Below are 18,889 nucleotides of genomic sequence, written 5' to 3'. Positions count from 1 at the left end.
CTTCTCTGGGGCCTCTGCATCCCAGAAGGCTCTGTGGGACAGGCAGGCGTCAGTGCTTCCGGTGCCAGGGAGTGACGTTGTGGGTCCACCGGTCCCGTAGCCGTGGCAGCCGCTGATGCGGGCTGGGTACAGTGTCTGCGGGTGAGCGCTGAGAGCAGCGCGGGTCACACATCAGCCTGGCTGCAGCGCGCCGCCACGACGGGGCCGACAGGTAGGCGGCGACTTGGGGTCGGAGAACGCGGGCGGATCCGGGGGACGACACGAGCCGAATCGGCTCGCGTCCGGAGGAAAGGCAGTTCCAGGCCGAAAGAAACATGGGGATTCCGCCTGACTCTTGAGGGGCGGGTTTAACCCCGACCTGGGCCTGGGGAGCTTTATGCGGTGATGCTCTCAACAACGATCTTGTATGGAAGTTGGAGGAGTTTGCACAAATGATTCTTCGTCTCCCAGGTCTCCCTAACTTTCCCCACACCACCTGGAGTCTCTTGGGCGAAACCGAGATCTCACCTCCCGGGAGCTGCGTCCAGCCCTGGTCCGGCCCTTGTGCCGGGTGGTCCGCAAACACTTTACACTGGCGCGTGTGGTGGGAATTGGTGGAGAGCCGCGCCCGTGTGTGATCACTCCTCCTCTACCCCTATCTCACTCACCGATTCCCTCCAGCCATTCATTCAGTAGGCTCAGGCCAGGTCACTGGGGATTTTGCCCGACTTTCCTTTCTCTCATCTCTTAAAACTCCTGCACTGCATCGGTCCTTGAGTCAGACCTGTCAACTGCATTTCCCGGACATCGCAATTCAGAACATTTTCCTTCAGCTCCAAGCCTCGGCTCCCGCTCCACACTAGCCTCCTCCGTGCACGCAGTCGCTCATTTCCACAAACATTTACCGAGCGTCAGTTCTGTGCCAAACACCGTGCTGAGAGGCTTGCTCCTGTGCCCTGTAGTCCGCACACCGCGCCAGCTTGATCTCTAAGAGGCAGGTCCGCTTGGCTGGCTCCACCGAGCTCGCCGACTGCCCGCTACCGCGCTTCCATCGCCTTCCACTGCACTGGGCAGCTCGAGCCGCCGCCCCATGTGTTCACCGCATTGCGACTGTATTAACCTTTCCATTTTGGAATTAGGTGACCTCTTTTGGCCTCAGAATCGTCACACACGCTTTTTCCCTTCTGCCTGGAATGTCTGCTTCCCTCTTGATAAATTTAGATCCCAGTTTAAGGCTTCCTGTTGCTCTTAAGCTGCACACCTCCTCTGCACAGTTACTCCCAGAATTGTTTTTTTTTTTTTTTCTGAGCAAAACTTTTCTAAAGAAGTTGGAAGGGAAAGAGGAACCGGTTGGGCGAGGTGGGGGGTCAAGGGAAAGACTGTTGGCAGAGCCAGTAAGTGATGGCGCCCTATGGAACAACGGGGGTTTGTGAATTGGTCTAGCAGCTAATTGCTAGATCTACGTAGCATCGCCACTTTTAGGCTGGGCATATGCTCTGTTATTCCTTTGGGTTGTTTTTAGACTAAAATCAGAATGAGGCTTCGGTGTTCCCTGCCCCAAAATTAAGGCATCCTTTAGACCAGGAATGCAAGGTGGCTGGAAATGGTGACGACACCTCTGCTGACTCTCTGTGGCCTACATTCTCCCTCCTTTCGGCTTGTAGGCAGGATACAACCTGTCAGTGACTTCAGACTCTTGTCCATGCTGTTTGCTCTGCTTGGAATGCCTTTCTCTGGCCTCCTAACTTGGTATGTTCTTACTAATACTTAAAACCCCTCCCCCCTTTTTTTTCCTGCTGAAAAGATACTGACCCATCTTTGAGCCTCGGTGCAGAAAAGTAGTATCTTATGACATACATCTTGGGTAATATTGGGCTTGCTTCCCAACCGTAACCATTTAATATTTCTAAATAACATTGATTTAAAAGGAAAAAACCTTATGTTTTAATTCAGCTAGATTTCTTCTTTTACTTGCATTTTGTGTTGTTGCAGTACATATATTTGAAAATCTTTTATAACCTTTTGGGTATGTAACTGGGGTCAGTAAATATGCTTACTTCAGATGTCACTTTCTTATCCCAAGTTAACTGCTGTATTTTCTTCCAGTGCTTGAGTGATATTTCTGAAAAGCACTTAACAGTGTAATTTTTCAGTTATGCCTGTCTCCTCCAGCTCAACTCTGTGCTCCTCCAGGGCAGGCACCATGTTGCACTCATCTTTGTACCCCCAGCATCTAACAGTGTTGGCATGTAGTAGGCACTCGAGAAGTGTCTTGATGCCTGTGACAAGCAACTGGACTTTATTCTTTCCTGACCCTTGCTCCTATGACATACCTCCTCTTGCTTGGCTGCCACTACCACCCCTTCAGAACAGAACTTCTCTAGGGAAGCTGGAAGGAAACAGGTGAGGCTCAGAGAGGTAGAGGAAGAGGGGAGGGGAAGCCTTTGGAACACTTGGGTCTTGGCCATCGGTCTGAGGGGCAGGAGCGGGGTTGGCATGGAAGCACATTTTCCCTCTGGAGGCTGGGGAGTAATCTGGATTGGGACTGGTTTCTTTGCAGCTATGGCCAAGGACATCCTGGGTGAAGCAGGGCTGCACTTTGACGAGCTGAACAAGCTGCGGGTGTTGGACCCAGAGGTTACCCAGCAGACCATAGAGCTCAAGGAAGAGTGCAAGGATTTTGTGGACAGTGAGTGTTTCCATGTGGGGTTATGATGACATTCAGCTCTGAGCTGTCCCAGTGTGCCCTCACCCCTGCCCTGACTGTAGCTCTTCGCTTGCTAGAGTAAAGCTCGCTCAGCCTAGAGGTTGAATTCTGCTCTTATGAACTTTGTACAGCTACCTGCCTCCTTGCTGTCTTCTTGTGATCTCATGTAGTCTCACTGACCACAGTCAGAATACAGTGGGGCCCAGGAGCTGGGTCAACAAGCATGAGACTCCAGGTGTGAGCCCCTTCACATGGATGGTGGACTAGAACTTTTGTTTTCTCCCATCTCTGACTCTCTCATGCTTTGTTTAAAAAATAAATAAAGTGGGCTGGGAAAGTGGTTCAGTTGTAGTGCACATGGGTGAGAAACTGGGTTGAATCTCTGGCACCAGATCACAAAGCACCCATACGCGGGCGGGGAGAGTAGGATGTTTTTAGATTTGCTAAAACTCAGTGAAGAGTAAAGGTCCAGGTATGCTCCAGTCATGTCTGGGGCGCCTGGTCTAGCTTCTCTAGATTCAGACAAAGCGTGGGAGATTTTAGACTGGCAGGCACCAAACTGTTGTGATAGAGATTAGGACAGTTAGCACTGCCAGAAGGGAAATGCTGAGGGAGAGTGAGGGTGTTGAGAAAATAAAACATTGCATTCTTTGTTCTTTGTTCTTTCTCCGAAAGAGATTGGCCAATTTCAGAAAATAGTTGGTGGTTTAATTGAGCTTGTTGACCAACTTGCAAAAGAAGCAGAAAATGAGAAGATGAAGGTAATATCAGATGTCCTCTGTCTGCATGTTGGCTTCAGACCCGGCTTCATTAGCCTGGCATCCCTCTGCCCTCTTTTGATTTTTTCTGGTGGTGGTGGTGAGAGTATTTTATTTAATTAAAACAAGATTTTAACAATTCCTGGTACAATTAATATACTGTTAAATCTGTATGCTGGTATAGGATCAGGAATAGTTCATCACCAGGAATAATTTTATTCTTACCCAGTTTAAAAAAAAAAAAAAGACAAGGGATGGGTGTGCAGACTGTAAATGACTTGACAAAGCACATAAGGCTGAATGCAAGCCGTGTGGGCACCTGTGGGAAATGGAATCATGAACACCTCTGTGCCGGGCTCTGGGAAGACTCCTCAGAGTTGCAGTCCAGTTCCTCGGGTACTTTGGGATTATGAGAGTGGTCCTGTACCTTTTGATTTACTCCAAAAGTGTTGGGATTTGCCTTTTTCCCTAGGCACTGAGGTAGCTTGTAAGTGGTCCTTCACCACTGAGGACTTAAATGCTGCAGTTGCTTTTAATGAACTCATGACCTTTTGGGGCAAAACTGTATTTTTCTAGGCCATCGGTGCTCGCAACTTGCTCAAATCTATAGCGAAGCAGAGAGAAGCTCAGCAACAGCAGCTCCAAGCTCTAATCGCAGAAAAGAAAATGCAGCTTGAAAGGTAAGGCATCCGGTGTAAAGTTCTTTAATTGCAGTTCTGTTTTCCTTTGTCCTTATTCATCATTGTCCTCCTGGGAATACTGTCTCATCATCCTGACTTGAAGTTTAAAAATAAAATAAAACAAAGCTACATGTCCTAGGGAGAAAATAAAATAAAATATTTAAAAAAAAAATCCTCGTAGTTTGAAATCATCAAAGTTCAGGCAACAAGGCTTCTCTGAAATGGAAAGCCCTTCCCAGGGCTAGACTTCTTTTTTTTTTTTTTTTTCCCTCTAGGGTTATTGCTGGGCTCTGTGCCTGCACCATGAATCCACCGCTCCTGGAGGCCATTTTTCCCCCTTTTTGTTGCAGCCTCCTTTCGGTTATTGCCATTGTTGATGTTGCTTTGTTGTTGGATAGGACAGAGAGAAATGGAGAGAGATGGGGAAGACAGAGAGAGAGGGGGAGAGAAAGATAGACACCTGCAGACCTGCTTCACCGCCTGTGAAGCGACTCCCCTGCAGGTGGGGAGCCGGGGGCTCCAACCGGGATCCTTACGCCAGTCCCTGCGCTTTGCGCCACGTGCGCTTAACCCACTGCGCCACTGCCTGACCCCCGGCTATAGACTTCTTGAGTGGCCCTTTCTCTCTCTCTTTTTGTTTTTAATGTTTACCATTTACCTTATTTATTATGCTATCAGGGTTATGGCTGCATGACAGATCCACCTCTCCTGGCAGCCTTCTTTTTTTTTGAGTGGCATAAAAGGGGGGAAGGGGAAATGAGAGAGACCAGCAGCACTGCTTCACCACTTGACCACTTGTGTGAAGTTTCCCCTCCTGCAGATGGTGACCAGGGATTTGAACCCAGGTCTTAGTGCATGGTAATGTGTGTATTCTATAGGGTGCCACCACTTGTTTTGTTTTTGTATTATCTTTATTTATTTACTGGATAGAGATAGTCAAAAATTGAGTGAAGAGGGTGATAGAGGAGACACCTGTAGCCCTGCTTCACCATTCACAAAGCTTTCCCCCTGCAGGTGGGGGCTGAGGGCTCGAACCTGGGTCCTTGCACATGGGAATGTGTGTGCTCAAACACCATCCACCCACTCCCTCTTTTTTTTTTTTTGTCAGAATTTATTAATGAGAGAGAACCAAGAGCATCACTCTGGCACACATAGTGCCAGGGACTGAGTTTAGTACCTTATGTAAGTCCTCTATTCTCCCAGTGTATCACCATCTTCATTCTTGTGTGTGTAAACTATTTACTTTTTCAGGTAGAGGGTGAAAGACAGAGAGGGAGAATGACACCACAGCACTGCTTTACTGTTCATGGATCTTTCGCTTTGTATGGAGCTCCCGTGTGGTAGCTGAGGGCTCAAACCCAGGTCCTCAGGCCTCAGGCATGTCAAAGTATGTGCTGCCCTGGGTGAGCCATCTCCTGCCCCAACATCATTCCTTTTTTTTTTTTTTTTTTTTTCTTCCCCAACATCATTCTTGACTCATTTTTTCTTGGACTCATTTAAACCATCTATAATCTTCCTTAGAAGGATTAAATTCAACTTTATTTCATCAATTTTTAGGGTTTCTAACAATTTTGTTTTTCAGGTACCGGGTTGAATATGAAGCTCTGTGTAAAGTAGAAGCAGAACAAAATGAATTTATTGACCAATTTATTTTTCAGAAATGAACTGAAAAAAACCTCCTTTTTATAGCAGGAGGAAAAAGAAAAAAAACAAACTCCCAAACAAAACACCTCTGTACTATTCCAGTGACGTGACTGACGACTGAAGTATGTAAGTGAAATGGTGTGTTAGGAATGCAGCATCTCCAAAGGCAATAAAATACATCTGGGGGAGCTTGTTGCCCCCACAGGTTCAGTACAAATCTGATCAACCCTATTGGCCATGGTGGTCCAGGTTTTGACATTTAGGATTTTTAGTCGGTAAACTTTTTTCCTTTTTTGTAAATTCACAAAATTTTGGAAAGAAAAGCAATAAATTATTTTCAAATGGCTTGTTTTACCACTTATTCTGGTTCCCTTAAAGTGTACATTTAACCCCATATGAGAAACCCTTCTACTTGTTAGCCTCCTACCCACAAAATAAACCAAGCAGTGATCAGCAGCAACCTTTATTTGAACCAGTCACAAGACTTAGACAATACTTCCAATAACCAGACCAATATGGCTTGTCAACATAACAGGCAAAAAGAATGAACTATGGCTAGTATCTATAATTTTCCATGTGTGTTCACAAAACAACTTGTTTTTGAGAATAGCCCTTAAATTTTGAATTCAGAGAGAACTAAACAGAATGCCATATACTAATGTTGAGAGACCTTATATGCACACACTGAACATAAAATGCCCAGACCCCACCCCCACCCCCACCCCCTTGGGGCTATGAACAAGATAGGAGTAGTTAACCTGTACTAGGAAGAACAAAGTTATCCAGAAGGAAGCACGGGGTTTTAAGATACCAGACTTCAGTCTAACGGGCTTTAAATGAAGTGGTCTGTGAAAATAGAGAAAACTAGGTTTGGGAAAAGGATAAACAAGGAAACTTAACATCTTATTCTGGGAACCTGTGTTAAGACAGAAACAAAATACCTTCCAGTTTAACCCATTTCCACCAGGGCTGAGGCTTAAGGGAGATTAAACCTCTCAACAGAATTCTTTCCCTTCACCGGTATGGGGCGGGGGGTGTCAAAAAATATTAATGATGTTGGTGAATATGAAGAGGCATGTCAAAGTTTAAAATGGAAGCATTCTCCAACTGTTCATTTTGCTGACTGTTGATGTACTTTAGTCACATGTATTAATATGGGTCAGATAATTCATGAATATTACAAGTAGACTGTCTGTCTTAGAAGTTTGTCAGGTTCTGTACTGTGCCTGCTCTTGGCATTCCTGTAGTGGAGCTTGGATACACAATGAGGTATTTGGCACTACCTCCCTATACCTTTTAGCCCACAGCCCTGCCCATCCTCAGGTGACCCATCTGTTTGTGCCAGTGCCCAGGAAGGTGAGGATCTGGCTTGGCTCCTAATGGTCTCTTGCTCTTGGTGTATTGTTGCATTAATGTTTCAAATGTTATTGAAGACATGGGTTTGGAGCAGATTTCCTTGTACTGGATCAACAGGAAACTGCTGTGTAGACATCTCTCCCCTAGGCCAGTGTTTGTTTGGTTTTTTGCTTTTGTTTTTCATTTTTTCTTTCTTTTCTCCTCATGCTTGTAGTGGGGGCTCCACAACATGAAAAGCAGAAGTATGAGAGGTATGACAAAGTAAGGGGCATAAACAAATGCAAGAGTTACTCTTTCAATCACAGTCTTTGGTCCTTGTCCTTTGAAACCGCTGGCTTTAGAAAAATCTTCAAATAGTAATGTGAAGAGAATTGGCACTAGAGTTGTCATGGTGTGAACTGAGTAGATGATTGCAGGAGTACGGATCCACTTGCGGCCTCCTGAGATCATCAGAGGAAGAGAAAGACATAAATGTTAAGGATGTTCATGACATCATCTAATTTGTCTGCCGGCTACCTTCAGTTGAATCGTTCTACCTACTTTTCTAAGTAGAAAAACTTATCTAATTGGATGTTTATAATACTGTCTAATGAATAAATTTACCTGATATCTGGAAGTATAGTATAATAGAGTACAGTACAGTATAGTATAGTATAGGCTGCCAAAGAACCAAGAGTGGAAATTAGAACTTAGTTCAGAAACACTGGGTTAGTAAAATGGTCATTACCAGTTAAACCTATTTGGCCTAAATGGAAGAAGGGCTAAGAGCTGCCAGCAGCATCTGCTTGTTACATAATGACATACAGATAAGAGGATCTACAGATCCTGTCAAGGAATTAATTTGGTGGCCAATGGCTAGATCTTTGGACTTGAGCATTAAGTTCCTGAGGTCAATTCCCAGCACCACCATATACCAAGAATTATACTCTGGTTCTGTCTCTCTCGTTTTAATAAGTAAATACATCTTTTGAAAAATAGATTCAGAATAGTACAGCAGAAAAAGTGCTGAACTTTCAAGCATGAGGTTATTAAGTTCGATCTCTAGCAGCATCTATATCAGACATGTTCTGATTCTCCTATCTCTTTCATTAATAAATCTTTTTTTAAAAATGGAATGAAGGGTGGTCCAGGAGGTAGCACAGTGGCTAGGCACTAGACTCTCAAGCATTAGGTCCTGAGTTCAGTCCCTGGCGGCACATGTACCAGTGTGATGTCTGGTTCTTTCTCACTCTATCTTTCTCATGAATAAATAAATATTTTTAAAAATTTAAAAAATGGAATCAAGGGATCCAATAGGAAATAAGCTCTTTGAACTTGTTTCCCATATACATTGAGATGAAGACATATAAGCATCAGTCACATGAAGACATTGGAAGAATACTTTTAAAAATAAGCCTATTTGTTAATTAGCTTGATGCTACAGTGCATATCCAAGGCAGAAAAATAAAAGCCAACAATAAAGTTGATTCTCTGTGTGTGTCTGGTAAAGGGAGGAATAAATTCATCTTTTAAGCAGCCTCAAGTTTCAAGTGTTGAGAAACTGACTGAGGCAGTCAGTCATACAGCCCAGCTGAACACAGACACAGCCTGAGTCTTAATAATGGCCCTTTCTACGGCTTATCCTGGCCATTCCCACCAGATCCTACATGGCCCTTATAGAAACCACAGGGAACATAGCCCTTTCTCTTGGAAATTCTTTCCCAAATGATTTTTGGGCCTGGATCAAAAAAATGGAACGTCCTCATTTTACCAACCTTTGAAGAAGGCGTATGTCGCAATGGGAAAGAAAGGTAGCTGAAACACGAGCTCACAAAACACGAAGGCCTTGAACCACAATTGGGGGCTCAAGAGGAAAGGGTCTTTGAACTCCTTAGCATACCACTGTAACAGGTTTTTCAACTGGAAGGAGAGGAAAAAAAAAAAAAAGACCATGATGAACATAGTTATCCAGAAAGATAACCTCAGCTCCAGCAGAACAGCACATCCCCTTGACTATTTATTTACACAGAAACAAAAGAGTGAGTGTAAGAGGCCATAGTACCAAAGCTCTTCAGTGCAGTGCTGGCCACGCTCAAATCAGGGTCACATACAAGGTAAAGCAACACACTATCCAAGGGAGTTATTTCACTGGCCCACAGATGCAATTCTAGACCTTATTTTCTTATTTAAAAATTTGATAAGGATATTTGATAGGGACAGAGAAGCTGAGAGGCAAGAGCAAGATAGAGGCGGAGAGACACTTGCAAAGCTTTCTGCTGCAGGTGAGGACCGGGGGCTTTAACCAGGTCCTTATACATTGCAGCATAAGGGAGGAAGCAGTAGATTTGAAGTTGCACATTTTGTGCTTTAAAAGCTGAAAGAGTCAGGCTCTCCAATCTCATGGACAACTGAAAGTCTTGGATTTAACTTCCTGGAGATGACAACAGGGAAGGGCTTTTTTTTGGCACACTTGCCTTTAAAGTCGAGTGTATACCTCGATATGACAATGGCAATTTCAAAAGTAAGATGGTAGCTTGAAACAGTGGAAAATCCCAAGACTTTTCCTGATTATATATTCTGTGGGTGGTAAATTTGGGTCTATGGGAGTGTTATGTCCACAGTGGACTATGAAACCAACAGCTGTGAAGTATGGACTGATTCTATGAAAGTAATATATAATTGCCCAACAGTAAAGGGGTCCATAATATTGGGGTCTGTAGGTAAACAGGCAACCTGCCTGAGTTTGTGGGTCCCATAGGGCTTGAGAACCACAAGTAGGGCTCTCCTTTCTTGAAACTAATGGCTTGTGCATACCCTGTTTTAGAAAGTTTAAATTACTTTGCCCTGTGGTAGGTTAAATAGCCCCCAATTATCCACCCAAGGGTATGCCTGGAACCTGTAATTGCAACTTCCATTGGCAAATGAGACTTTATAGATGTGATTAATTAAGGATTTGGAGATGGTTAGATTACCCTGGTTATGTGGTGGGCTATTGTGTGTTTAATCACAATAAAAAAAAATTCAGGAGAAAAAAATACTATTAAAATGGGGAAGTAGGAAGCATGATGATTATGCAAACAGCTTTCATGTCCAAGGCTCTGAGGACCCAGGTTCAGTCCCTGAGAACACCATAAGCCAGAATTAGGCGGTGCTCTGGTTTAAAAAAAAGAAAAAAAGTGTGCATGGGGGGGATTTCCATATGCAAAAAAAAAAAATGGTAATGGTAGCAGAAATTGAAGCAATGTGGCCACAAACCAAGGAACATGGGGAGCCGCCAGAAACAAGAGGCAAGGAACATATTCTCTCCTATGGTCCTAAGAAGAAACCAGTCCTGTTATCTTGATTTCATGGGCCAGGCAGTAGGACAACCAGTAGAGTACGCATATTACCATGCACAAGGCCCCAGGTTCAAGCCTCGAATCCCCACTTGCAGGGGGGAAGTTTCACAAATGGTAAAAGTGCTGCAGGTTTCTCTCCTTTTTCTCTACTCTCCCCCCCCTCAATTTCAATCTGTAAAAATAAGGGGCACACTTGGTTGAGTGCACAAGTTACCATGCACAGACTCAGGTTCAAGCCCCTGGCCCCTCCCTCGGGGGGTGAAGCAGTGCAGCATGTCTCTCACTACCTTCCCCTCCCTTCTCAATTTCTTCCTGTCTCTATCCAGTTCTGGCTTATGGTGGTGCTGGAGATTGAACTTGGAACTTTTGATGCTTTAGGCCTGAAAATCTTTTTGCATAACCATTATACTGTCTCCCCAGCCCAAGTAAAAAATATTTTAAAAGTAAATAAAATTGGGTGAAAAAATGTTTCATTCCAAATTTCTGGCCTCCAGAGCTATAAAAGGACATTTTCTGTGTGCTGCTTTAAGCTTCATGATTTCATTAATTTGTTACAACACTAGTAGGAAACTAACATACCCTGTGTATGTCTGAGTTTATAATTTAACATAGATCTTTACACTTGTGGGTACATGTGAGTACAAAGGTCTGACTACCCAAAGCAACCATGGAGTTCTTGGAGGCTGCTGCTTACCATATGCTACCTAGGCTAGCTAGTCAGAGGTTTCCCAGTTATGTCTACTTCTAAGAGCAAATTAGCAGACTCTGTAAAGAGAGAGAGAGGAGAGGGAGACAGAGAAAGAGAGGGAGAGACTTAACTAGTGCTTCAATCTTTTGAGGAGGCTCAAACTTCTAGAGAAGTTAATGGAAACTATAGATTCTCAGAAGATGCAAGACACAATTTTGCATGTCATCAAACCTGAGGGTAAGAATTCCTCCTGCTCTGAAGAGAAAAAGCAATATATATATATATATAATTTATTGTGTGTGTGAGAGAGAAACAAAAGCACTGCCTAGTTCTGGCTTGCGGTAGTGCTGGGGATTAAACCTTAGACCTCAGAGCCTCAGAAATGAGTCTATTTATAACCATTATGTTGTCTTCCCAACCCAGAAAAGTGTTTTTAAGGAGAAACTGGCAAAATCAAATCTTCAAGCACGTCAGTCTTAAACACAGTCTGTCCATAGAAAAGTGGGGAAACGTAAAGTCGAGGACAGGAATTCTATAGGAAAAAGCTACGCGGTCCATAAAATATACTAAAAAATAAAAATAGTTCTTAAGAAATAAAAATTGGGAGATAAAGAATGCTCTTGCACAACTAAGAAATGGGGATTTTCCGCCTTTATTTCTACTGAGGTGTTCATTCTTACTCCAGCCCATGGAAAAGGGCTGACTTGAAAAGATGTTGCTAATTTATTTCTGAGCTTTTGAAATTTCTGTAACCCAACCTTGATCTGTGGCTGCCCTTTAGAGTAAGGCTACGTGGGTTATTTCTTTGGGATTGAATGGTATTTTAAAGTCCTTCCAAGAAAAACAACTTTAAAACAAATCCAGGACAGTGATTTTGACACAGTTCATCCTGGCTACTTTCCCTCAACTATTGACAAATGGCCTCGTCTAAATGACAAATGTCGAAAGGTCTGTGGGATGCTTAAACACCACCCAGGGAAGAAAAACCCTTTTTAAAAAGGAACAAAGTATTTGCCCCAGCACGTTGGGGCGAAGCATGCAGGACAGACAAAACCCCAAGGCAGACGTGGAGCTGGAGGCGGGGGAAGATGGTATAGCTGGGCGAGGGGTGCAGAGTTGGGCCCCGGGGTAGGCGAGAGCGAAGGAAGGGGGTGGAGAGGGACCCCGAATTCGGCAACCAGGACCATAGCCCTCACCTCGGCCGGGTAGTACTCAGGCGACAGCACCATCTGCAAGTCGAGGAGCAAGGTGATGGGGATGTGGGAGAGGAAGTAGAAGCCCAGCAGCCACTCCAAGCTGCGCCGAGCACTGAGTGCCCCCATAACTCGTCGTTCTGGGCAAGAAGGAGACAAAACCGCACTCGCTCACCAGCCCGGACCTGCCAACGTGGGAACAGGACCGGAACCGCGCGAGGTCCTTGCCCCGCCCCTCACGCCCCGAAGGGCTACGCAGGCCGCTCCCATTGGCTGGCTGTGAGGCCGCGGCGCGGGCGGGGGCGGGACTCGCCGCAGGGCGCGGCCATTGGCTGGTCTGAGGGTAGTGTGAGTCTGCCGGCGAGTGGGCGTGCCGGGGAAGGGCAGAGGGCGAGAGGGCTGCACCTGAGCTGGGTCCAGCACATGCCGCCTCTGGCGGTACCTCTCACTCTTTGCCCCATGTATTCACTGCAGTGTTACTCTGGGTACTGATGGAGATGGGGCTCTATGAGCCGCGGGGTTGTCACAGATCACGACCTGAGCTCTGTCATCAGCATCTTTCCTTTCTATTATTTATTTTTTTGCTACACGGATTGTCATGGTTGGGTGCCCTGCACCCTGACTCCACCACTCCCAGTGGCCATTTTTCCTTTTTTGATTTTGTTAGTTTGTTCTCTTTCTAAGAGACAGGAATAGGGAGAAGAGAGCGGCACCTGCAGCACTGCTTCACCTCTAGCGAATCTTCCCCCTCCAGGTTGGGATGGGGGGGTTTGGAGTCCCTGGTCATGGTAACATGTGTGCTCTACCCCAGTGTGGAGAGCATACATTTTTCGTTGTTGTCGTGGGGGTTTCTGTCTCAGTTGTCTTTTCCAGGTGGAGACAGAGGGAGAAAGGGGAAAGACACCAACAGGCTGGAAGACCTTGGTGTGTTGGGGCAGGGGGTGAGTTCCTGGGCAAGACAAAAAAGGTACCCCTCCCAGGTGAGCTTTCTTGCCGAGCTCTAGAGTGCACACTTTACTATTCCAAAGGGTTGCAAGGAGGACATGGGAGCACCTTGCATAGTACCAGCGGAAGCTTCATGAAAGGTGGAGAATGAACCACTCAAAGGTGGTGTCTGTCTCCTCCCCCCCCCCCCCCCCCCCGCCACACACACACACCCATTCTTTCCTCTCTCTCCCTTTGGGATTAAGAGGGCAAAAAAAGAAACACCTGGGAGTTGACACAGTTAATGAGACATTGTACCTTCAAACTTGAGAGTCCACATTTGATCTCTAGCTTCACATGTGCCAGAGTAATGAAAGGTCTAATTCTCTCCCTCAATAAATAAAATGTAAAGGGAGAGAGTTATCTGAAGGAACAGTGGATTCTTAAAAGTGTGAGGTATCAGAAGGCAAAAGGAAGGAAAGTAAAAGAGGGAGAAAGAAGCCCAGACTGCTCAGCTCTCACTTACTGTGGTGCTGGGGATTGAATTTGAGACCTCAGAGCCTTGGGCATGAGAATCTATTTACATAACCATTAGGCTGTCTCCCCACCTGAATTCATTTATTGCTTCAGCAGATACTGATTTTTTTTGTTTCTTTTTGTCTCCAGGGTTATTGCTGGGGCTTGGTATCTCCACTACGGAATCCACTGCTCCTGAAGGCCATTTTTTCCCTTTTGTCGCCCTTGTTGTTTATCATTGTTGTTGTTATTATTGTTGTTGTTATTGCTGTCATTGTTGTTGGACAGAGACGGGGAAAGATAGATACCTGCGGACCTGCTTCACCACTTGTGAAGTGACCCCCCTGCAGGTGGGGAGCCGGGGGCTCTTACCGGTATCCTTACTCGAGTACTTGCACTTCAAGCCATGTGCACTTAACCCCGCTGCGCTAACGCCCTAACCCGCTGCGATAACGCCGGTCCCCAGGTATTGATCTTTAACTATGTGCTAGACCCAGGCCTGCCCTGAGACAGAATGTGTCTGGCATTTGCTGAGAAGTGAGTTGAAGGAAGGTAACTTGGTTCTAGCTCTGTTGACTGAGCGGTCTCTGGAACACTTGAGTGAAGTCTAGCAAAAAGTAGAATGAACTTGTCTGGAGATGGAGATATTTTTTTATATCTATTTATTTCCTTTTGTTGCCCTTGTTTTATTTTAGTTTTTAATATTTATTTATTCATTCCCTTTTGTTGCCCTTGTTTTATTGTTGTACTTATTATTGTTGTTGCTATTGATGTCGTCGTTGTTGGATAGGACAGAGAGAAATGGAGAGAGGAAGAAGGGAAGACAGAGAGGGGGAGAGAAAGATAGATACCTGCAGACCTGCTTCACTGCTTGTGAAGCGACTCCCCTGCAGGTAGGGAGCCAGGAGCTTGAACCGGGATCCTTACACTGGTCTTTGCGCTTTGTGCGCTTAACCCGCTGCGCTACTGCCCCGACTCCTGGAGATATGATTTATGGGAATTGAAGTTTTGAGAACAGAGATCTCAGAGGCACTTCAGCTTCAGGGGTGCGTTTTGTGGATAGGTGGGTGGATGAGACTGAGTGACAGTTGAGCAATGAGTGTGATGTGACAGAAGTGAAGGTCAGTTTTGTCAGAGCAGCCGTCCACAGTACCCACTGACAGCCCTGTGAGAGCAGTTATACTGTGGTGGTGGCAGCAACCAGGTGACCAAGGGACAAGGAGTGAAGAAATGGGAAATGAAGGGCCAGGTGGTGGCACACCTGGTTAAGTGCACACATTACAATACTCAAGGACTCAGGTTCAAACCCCTGGTTCCCACCTGCAGGGGGAAAGCTTCACGAGTGGTGAAGCAGGTCTGCAGGCGTCTCTCTGTCTCTTTCCCGCTCTATTTCACTCTGTTCTCAATTTCTCTCTGTCTCTATCTAATAATAAATAAAAATAAAGGTAAAAATAAAAGAAAAAGAAATAAAATCAGGGAAGTTAGACATGAGATGTGCTCAAGAGAGACTAGAGCAAGTGTAGAGGCTGTTCAAAGTTTCTGGTTGGAGAGAGGTGTTTATTTGGGAGGGAAAAAGTAGGATGTAGGGAGCTGGGCGGTAGTGCAGCGGATTAAGCGTACGTGGCACAAAGTGCAAGGACCAGAGAAGGATCCTGGTTCAAGCCCCCGGCTCCCCACCTGCAGGGGAGTCGCTTCACAGGCGGTGAAGCAGGTCTGCAGGTGTCTTTCTTTCTCTCCCCCTCTCTGTCTTCCCCTCCTCTCTCCATTTCTCTCTCTGTCCTATCCAGCAACAACTACAACAAAAAAAACCAAGGGCAACAAAAGGGGAAAATAAATAAATAAATATTAAAAAAAAAAAAAGAAAGTAGGATGTAGCTCAACCCCCCCAGGAGCTGGAGAGAATGGAGGGGTTAGGATCAGAGCAGAGGTGGACAAAGAAATTGCTGACTGTGTCGAGGACCAGTTGAGGAGGGTGGCCACTGATCCGGAGGCTGCAGTCTCCTAGGCTATGTACTCTTCTCCAGTGTGAAGTTTGCTCAGAGAAAGAACTTCAGGGTTGCAGTTCAGAAAGACTGGCGATTTTGAGGAGTTGAATGGGAGTTATTGAAGTGATGAGAGCCTGCTGATTCAAGCTAGATAGGAAGCTGTGTAATGCCAAAAGGGCTACCGGAGTAGGAGGAAGTGGAGGTGAGGAGATGGGTTTGGAGTCCTACTGAAGAAAGGCCCATGTTGAGAGATAAAGACAGGCTGCGGGTATGGATCAACCTGTCAATGCCCATGTCCAGCGAAGAAGCAACTACAGAAGCTAGACCTCTCACCTTCTGCACCCCATAGAGACTGTTGGTCCATATTCCCAGAGGGATAAAGAATAGGGGGGTGGGAGGGGTCCAGGCGGTGGTGCACATAGTGGGGAAGCACCGTCTGTCTTCCCCATCTCTCTAAATTTCTCTCTGTCCTATCCAACAATAACAACAACAATGAAAAAATTAGCTGCCAGAAGCTGTGGATTGGTAGTGCAGGCACTGAGCCCCAGTGATAACCCTGGAGGGAAAAAAAAGAATAGGGAACCTTCCAATGGAAGTGATGGGATATGGCACCTTGGTGGTGGGAATTGTACCCCTCTTGTCCCACAATCTTGTCAATCATTATTAAATCACTAATTTAAAAAAAGAAGTTGAAAAAATAAGAAAACACAAAGCAGAACTTGGACTGGGTTTGGTGTATTGCACCAAAGTAAAAGACTCTGGGGTCGGGGGGGGGGGGGGGAGGGTTCAGGTCCTGGATCATGAAGGCAGAGGAGGACCTAAAGGGGGTTGAATTGTTATGTGGAAAACTGGGAAATGTTATGCATGTAAAAACTATTGTATTTACTGTTGACTGTAGAACATCAATCCCCCAATAAAGAAATTTAAAAAAAAAAAGACTGGGGAGTAGGAGAGGGTTCAGGTCCTGGAACATGATGGCAGAGGAGGACCTAGTGGGGGTTTAACTGTTATGTGGAAAACTGAGAAATGTTACACATGTATAAACTACTATATTTTACTGTTGACTGTCAACCATTAATCCCCCCAACAAAGAAAGAAAAAATGTTCCCAAGTTATGGGAATGACAAGATGAATGGGCCAGAGGCTGGGAGGTTATGGCAAGGGGTACAGTGCCTTCTTCTTTCCTTCCTGGTTTCAAGAAGAGATCTTGGGGCTGTAAGATAGCATAATGGTTATGCAAAAGACTTGTATGCCTGAAGCTTGGCGACCCCAGGTTCAATCCCCAGCACAACCATAAACCAGAGCTGAGTGGTGCTCTGGTGCATGTATGGCTGAAATGGAATGAAGGGAGGTCTTTGGAGATAAGATCAAGAGAGAGGGCCTGGGGTGTGGGACAGACTGAAAGGCCACCTAGTTTCGTGGGGGCAACTGGATAGAGAGAAAACAGTGAGCCCCTTCTCAGACATTTCTAGATTTAAGGAGAGTAACCAGGAGGTGGCATTTGCTAAGAGATAGCTTAAATACCAGATAATGGAAGAGAAAGGTAGATGTGGCCCTGGGCCCCATGGAGGCTGGTAACTCCACCTCTTGATTCTTTTTGTTTTATTTTATTTTTAAATCAGAGCACTGTTCAGCTGTGGCTTACAGTGGTGCTAAGGACTGTCCACCTTTTGGTCCTGAGCCTGTGGAATGTGAGAAAACAAACACCCTACTGCAAACTGCTGTGGGAGGCCAGGGCTTGGGAGGGGAGCCAGGTGTCAGTAACTGTGGGAGGTGAAGGTTAAGGGACTTGGGGGCTTTGCTAGCCCTAGAATAGAAGGGCTTGGGGCCCCTGAGTAATCAGGACAGTCTGCCAGCTGGAGGAGAACACCAAGAGAGGCACAAGGAGGCTCCTTCAGGAGTGTCAGGCAAGCACGGTGGGGCCTGGGGGGCAGAGAACACAAAACTTTCCATCCCTCAGTCTTCCAGGCAGGCCAGAGCATGCAGCACCAGCTGGACTGGCTTTCAGGAGGCAGCACCTTTTAAGCTTGTTTCCTGCTGATTGTAACTGCTTGCTGGAGCCAGGCAGTGTGTGTACAGGACCCCTAAGCTAGGGTTTGCCTAGGGAACATAGTAAATCTACCACTGCTAGTGTGACTATATCTTAAAAGCATCTCACCTGTCCAAATCAGTTATCTGCAGATAAAGATTTAAGGTCATGCACTTTCATTGGAAGACTCTTCTGTTAAAAAAGAAAGAAACAAAGAAAGTCTCTGTTAGTCTGTTATCTTAAGTTTGACATTCAGTTCTTAATTTGTGGGGTCAGATCATAGTAGAATGCAAATAAATGACCTTAGGGAAGCTATCAAGCAGATTTATTACCCAAAGTAAGTGTAGAGTGAAAGAATGACTTGAAAAAAGCCCTGAGTAGTTTTCTCTGTCGTGAGGAAAGGCAAAGTTTTGCTTCTTTTGAACATGATTTGTACTGTGATGACAAACACCTGTAGTCCAAGAATGACACAGGGACGGGAACAATTCTATCACTGTCACCTTTGCTGGATGGTGTTCTAAGACTCTTGCCGGACTGGCCTGTTTTCTCTTTGGTAACAACTATACAAAGCTTTTCCCTCTCCTGTACATTTGATTCTCTTTTCCCTTTCCTTAGAAAGGGAAAAAGCCCTATTCTAGGGCTGGGGAGCTAGTCTAATGGTTGTGCAAAAAGACTTTCAAGCCTTAGTTGCCAAAGGTCCCAGGTTCAAACGCCAGCACTACTATATGCTAGAGCCAAGCATTACTCTGTGAAAAAGAAAGGAAGGAAGGAAGGAAAGAAGGAGGAAAGGTCTTTAAAATATAGTAAAGTGAGAGTCGGGCAGTAGTGCATTGGGTTAAGCGCAGGTGGCACAAAGCACAAGGACAGGGCATAAGGATCCCGGTTCGAGCCCCCAGCTCCCCCCTTGCAGGAAGTCGCTTCGCAAGTAGTGAAGCAGGTCTGCAGGTGTCTATCTTTCTCTCCCCTCTCTGTATTCCCCTCCTGTCTACATTTCTCTCTGTCCTATTCAACAACGACATCAATAATAATAATAACTACAACAATCAAAGGCAACAAAAGGAAACAAATAAATATAAAAATATATAGTATAGTATGTGTTTATTTAAATAGATC

At 45.4% G+C, this 18,889-nt stretch overlaps 2 protein-coding genes across 2 annotated transcripts; one reads left to right on the top strand and one right to left on the bottom strand.

Annotated features, from left to right (window-relative positions):
- Nucleotides 1–52: 52 nt before the first annotated feature.
- On the top strand, nucleotides 53–6,113 carry IFT20 (intraflagellar transport 20). Its single transcript, XM_016191537.2, has 5 exons — nucleotides 53–211; nucleotides 2,540–2,668; nucleotides 3,362–3,447; nucleotides 4,021–4,124; nucleotides 5,707–6,113. The coding sequence occupies exons 2-5, from the start codon at nucleotides 2,542–2,544 to the stop codon at nucleotides 5,786–5,788; spliced, it is 399 nt and encodes a 132-aa protein (XP_016047023.1). The 5' UTR covers nucleotides 53–211; nucleotides 2,540–2,541; the 3' UTR covers nucleotides 5,789–6,113.
- Nucleotides 6,114–6,215: 102 nt separating this feature from the next.
- TMEM97 (transmembrane protein 97) lies at nucleotides 6,216–12,550 on the bottom strand. The gene is made up of 3 exons (XM_007530722.3): nucleotides 12,326–12,550; nucleotides 8,879–9,023; nucleotides 6,216–7,564 (listed from the first exon to the last, which is right to left on the bottom strand). Exons 1-3 carry the CDS (start codon nucleotides 12,449–12,451, stop codon nucleotides 7,305–7,307), a joined length of 531 nt encoding a protein of 176 aa, XP_007530784.1. The 5' UTR covers nucleotides 12,452–12,550; the 3' UTR covers nucleotides 6,216–7,304.
- Nucleotides 12,551–18,889: the final 6,339 nt, after the last annotated feature.

The sequence above is a fragment of the Erinaceus europaeus genome, chromosome 12, assembly GCF_950295315.1.
Source record: "Erinaceus europaeus chromosome 12, mEriEur2.1, whole genome shotgun sequence".
Lineage (NCBI taxonomy): Eukaryota > Metazoa > Chordata > Mammalia > Eulipotyphla > Erinaceidae > Erinaceus > Erinaceus europaeus.
The sequence above is the reverse complement of the archived record's forward strand: the minus strand, read 5'-3'. Positions and strand labels throughout refer to the sequence as shown.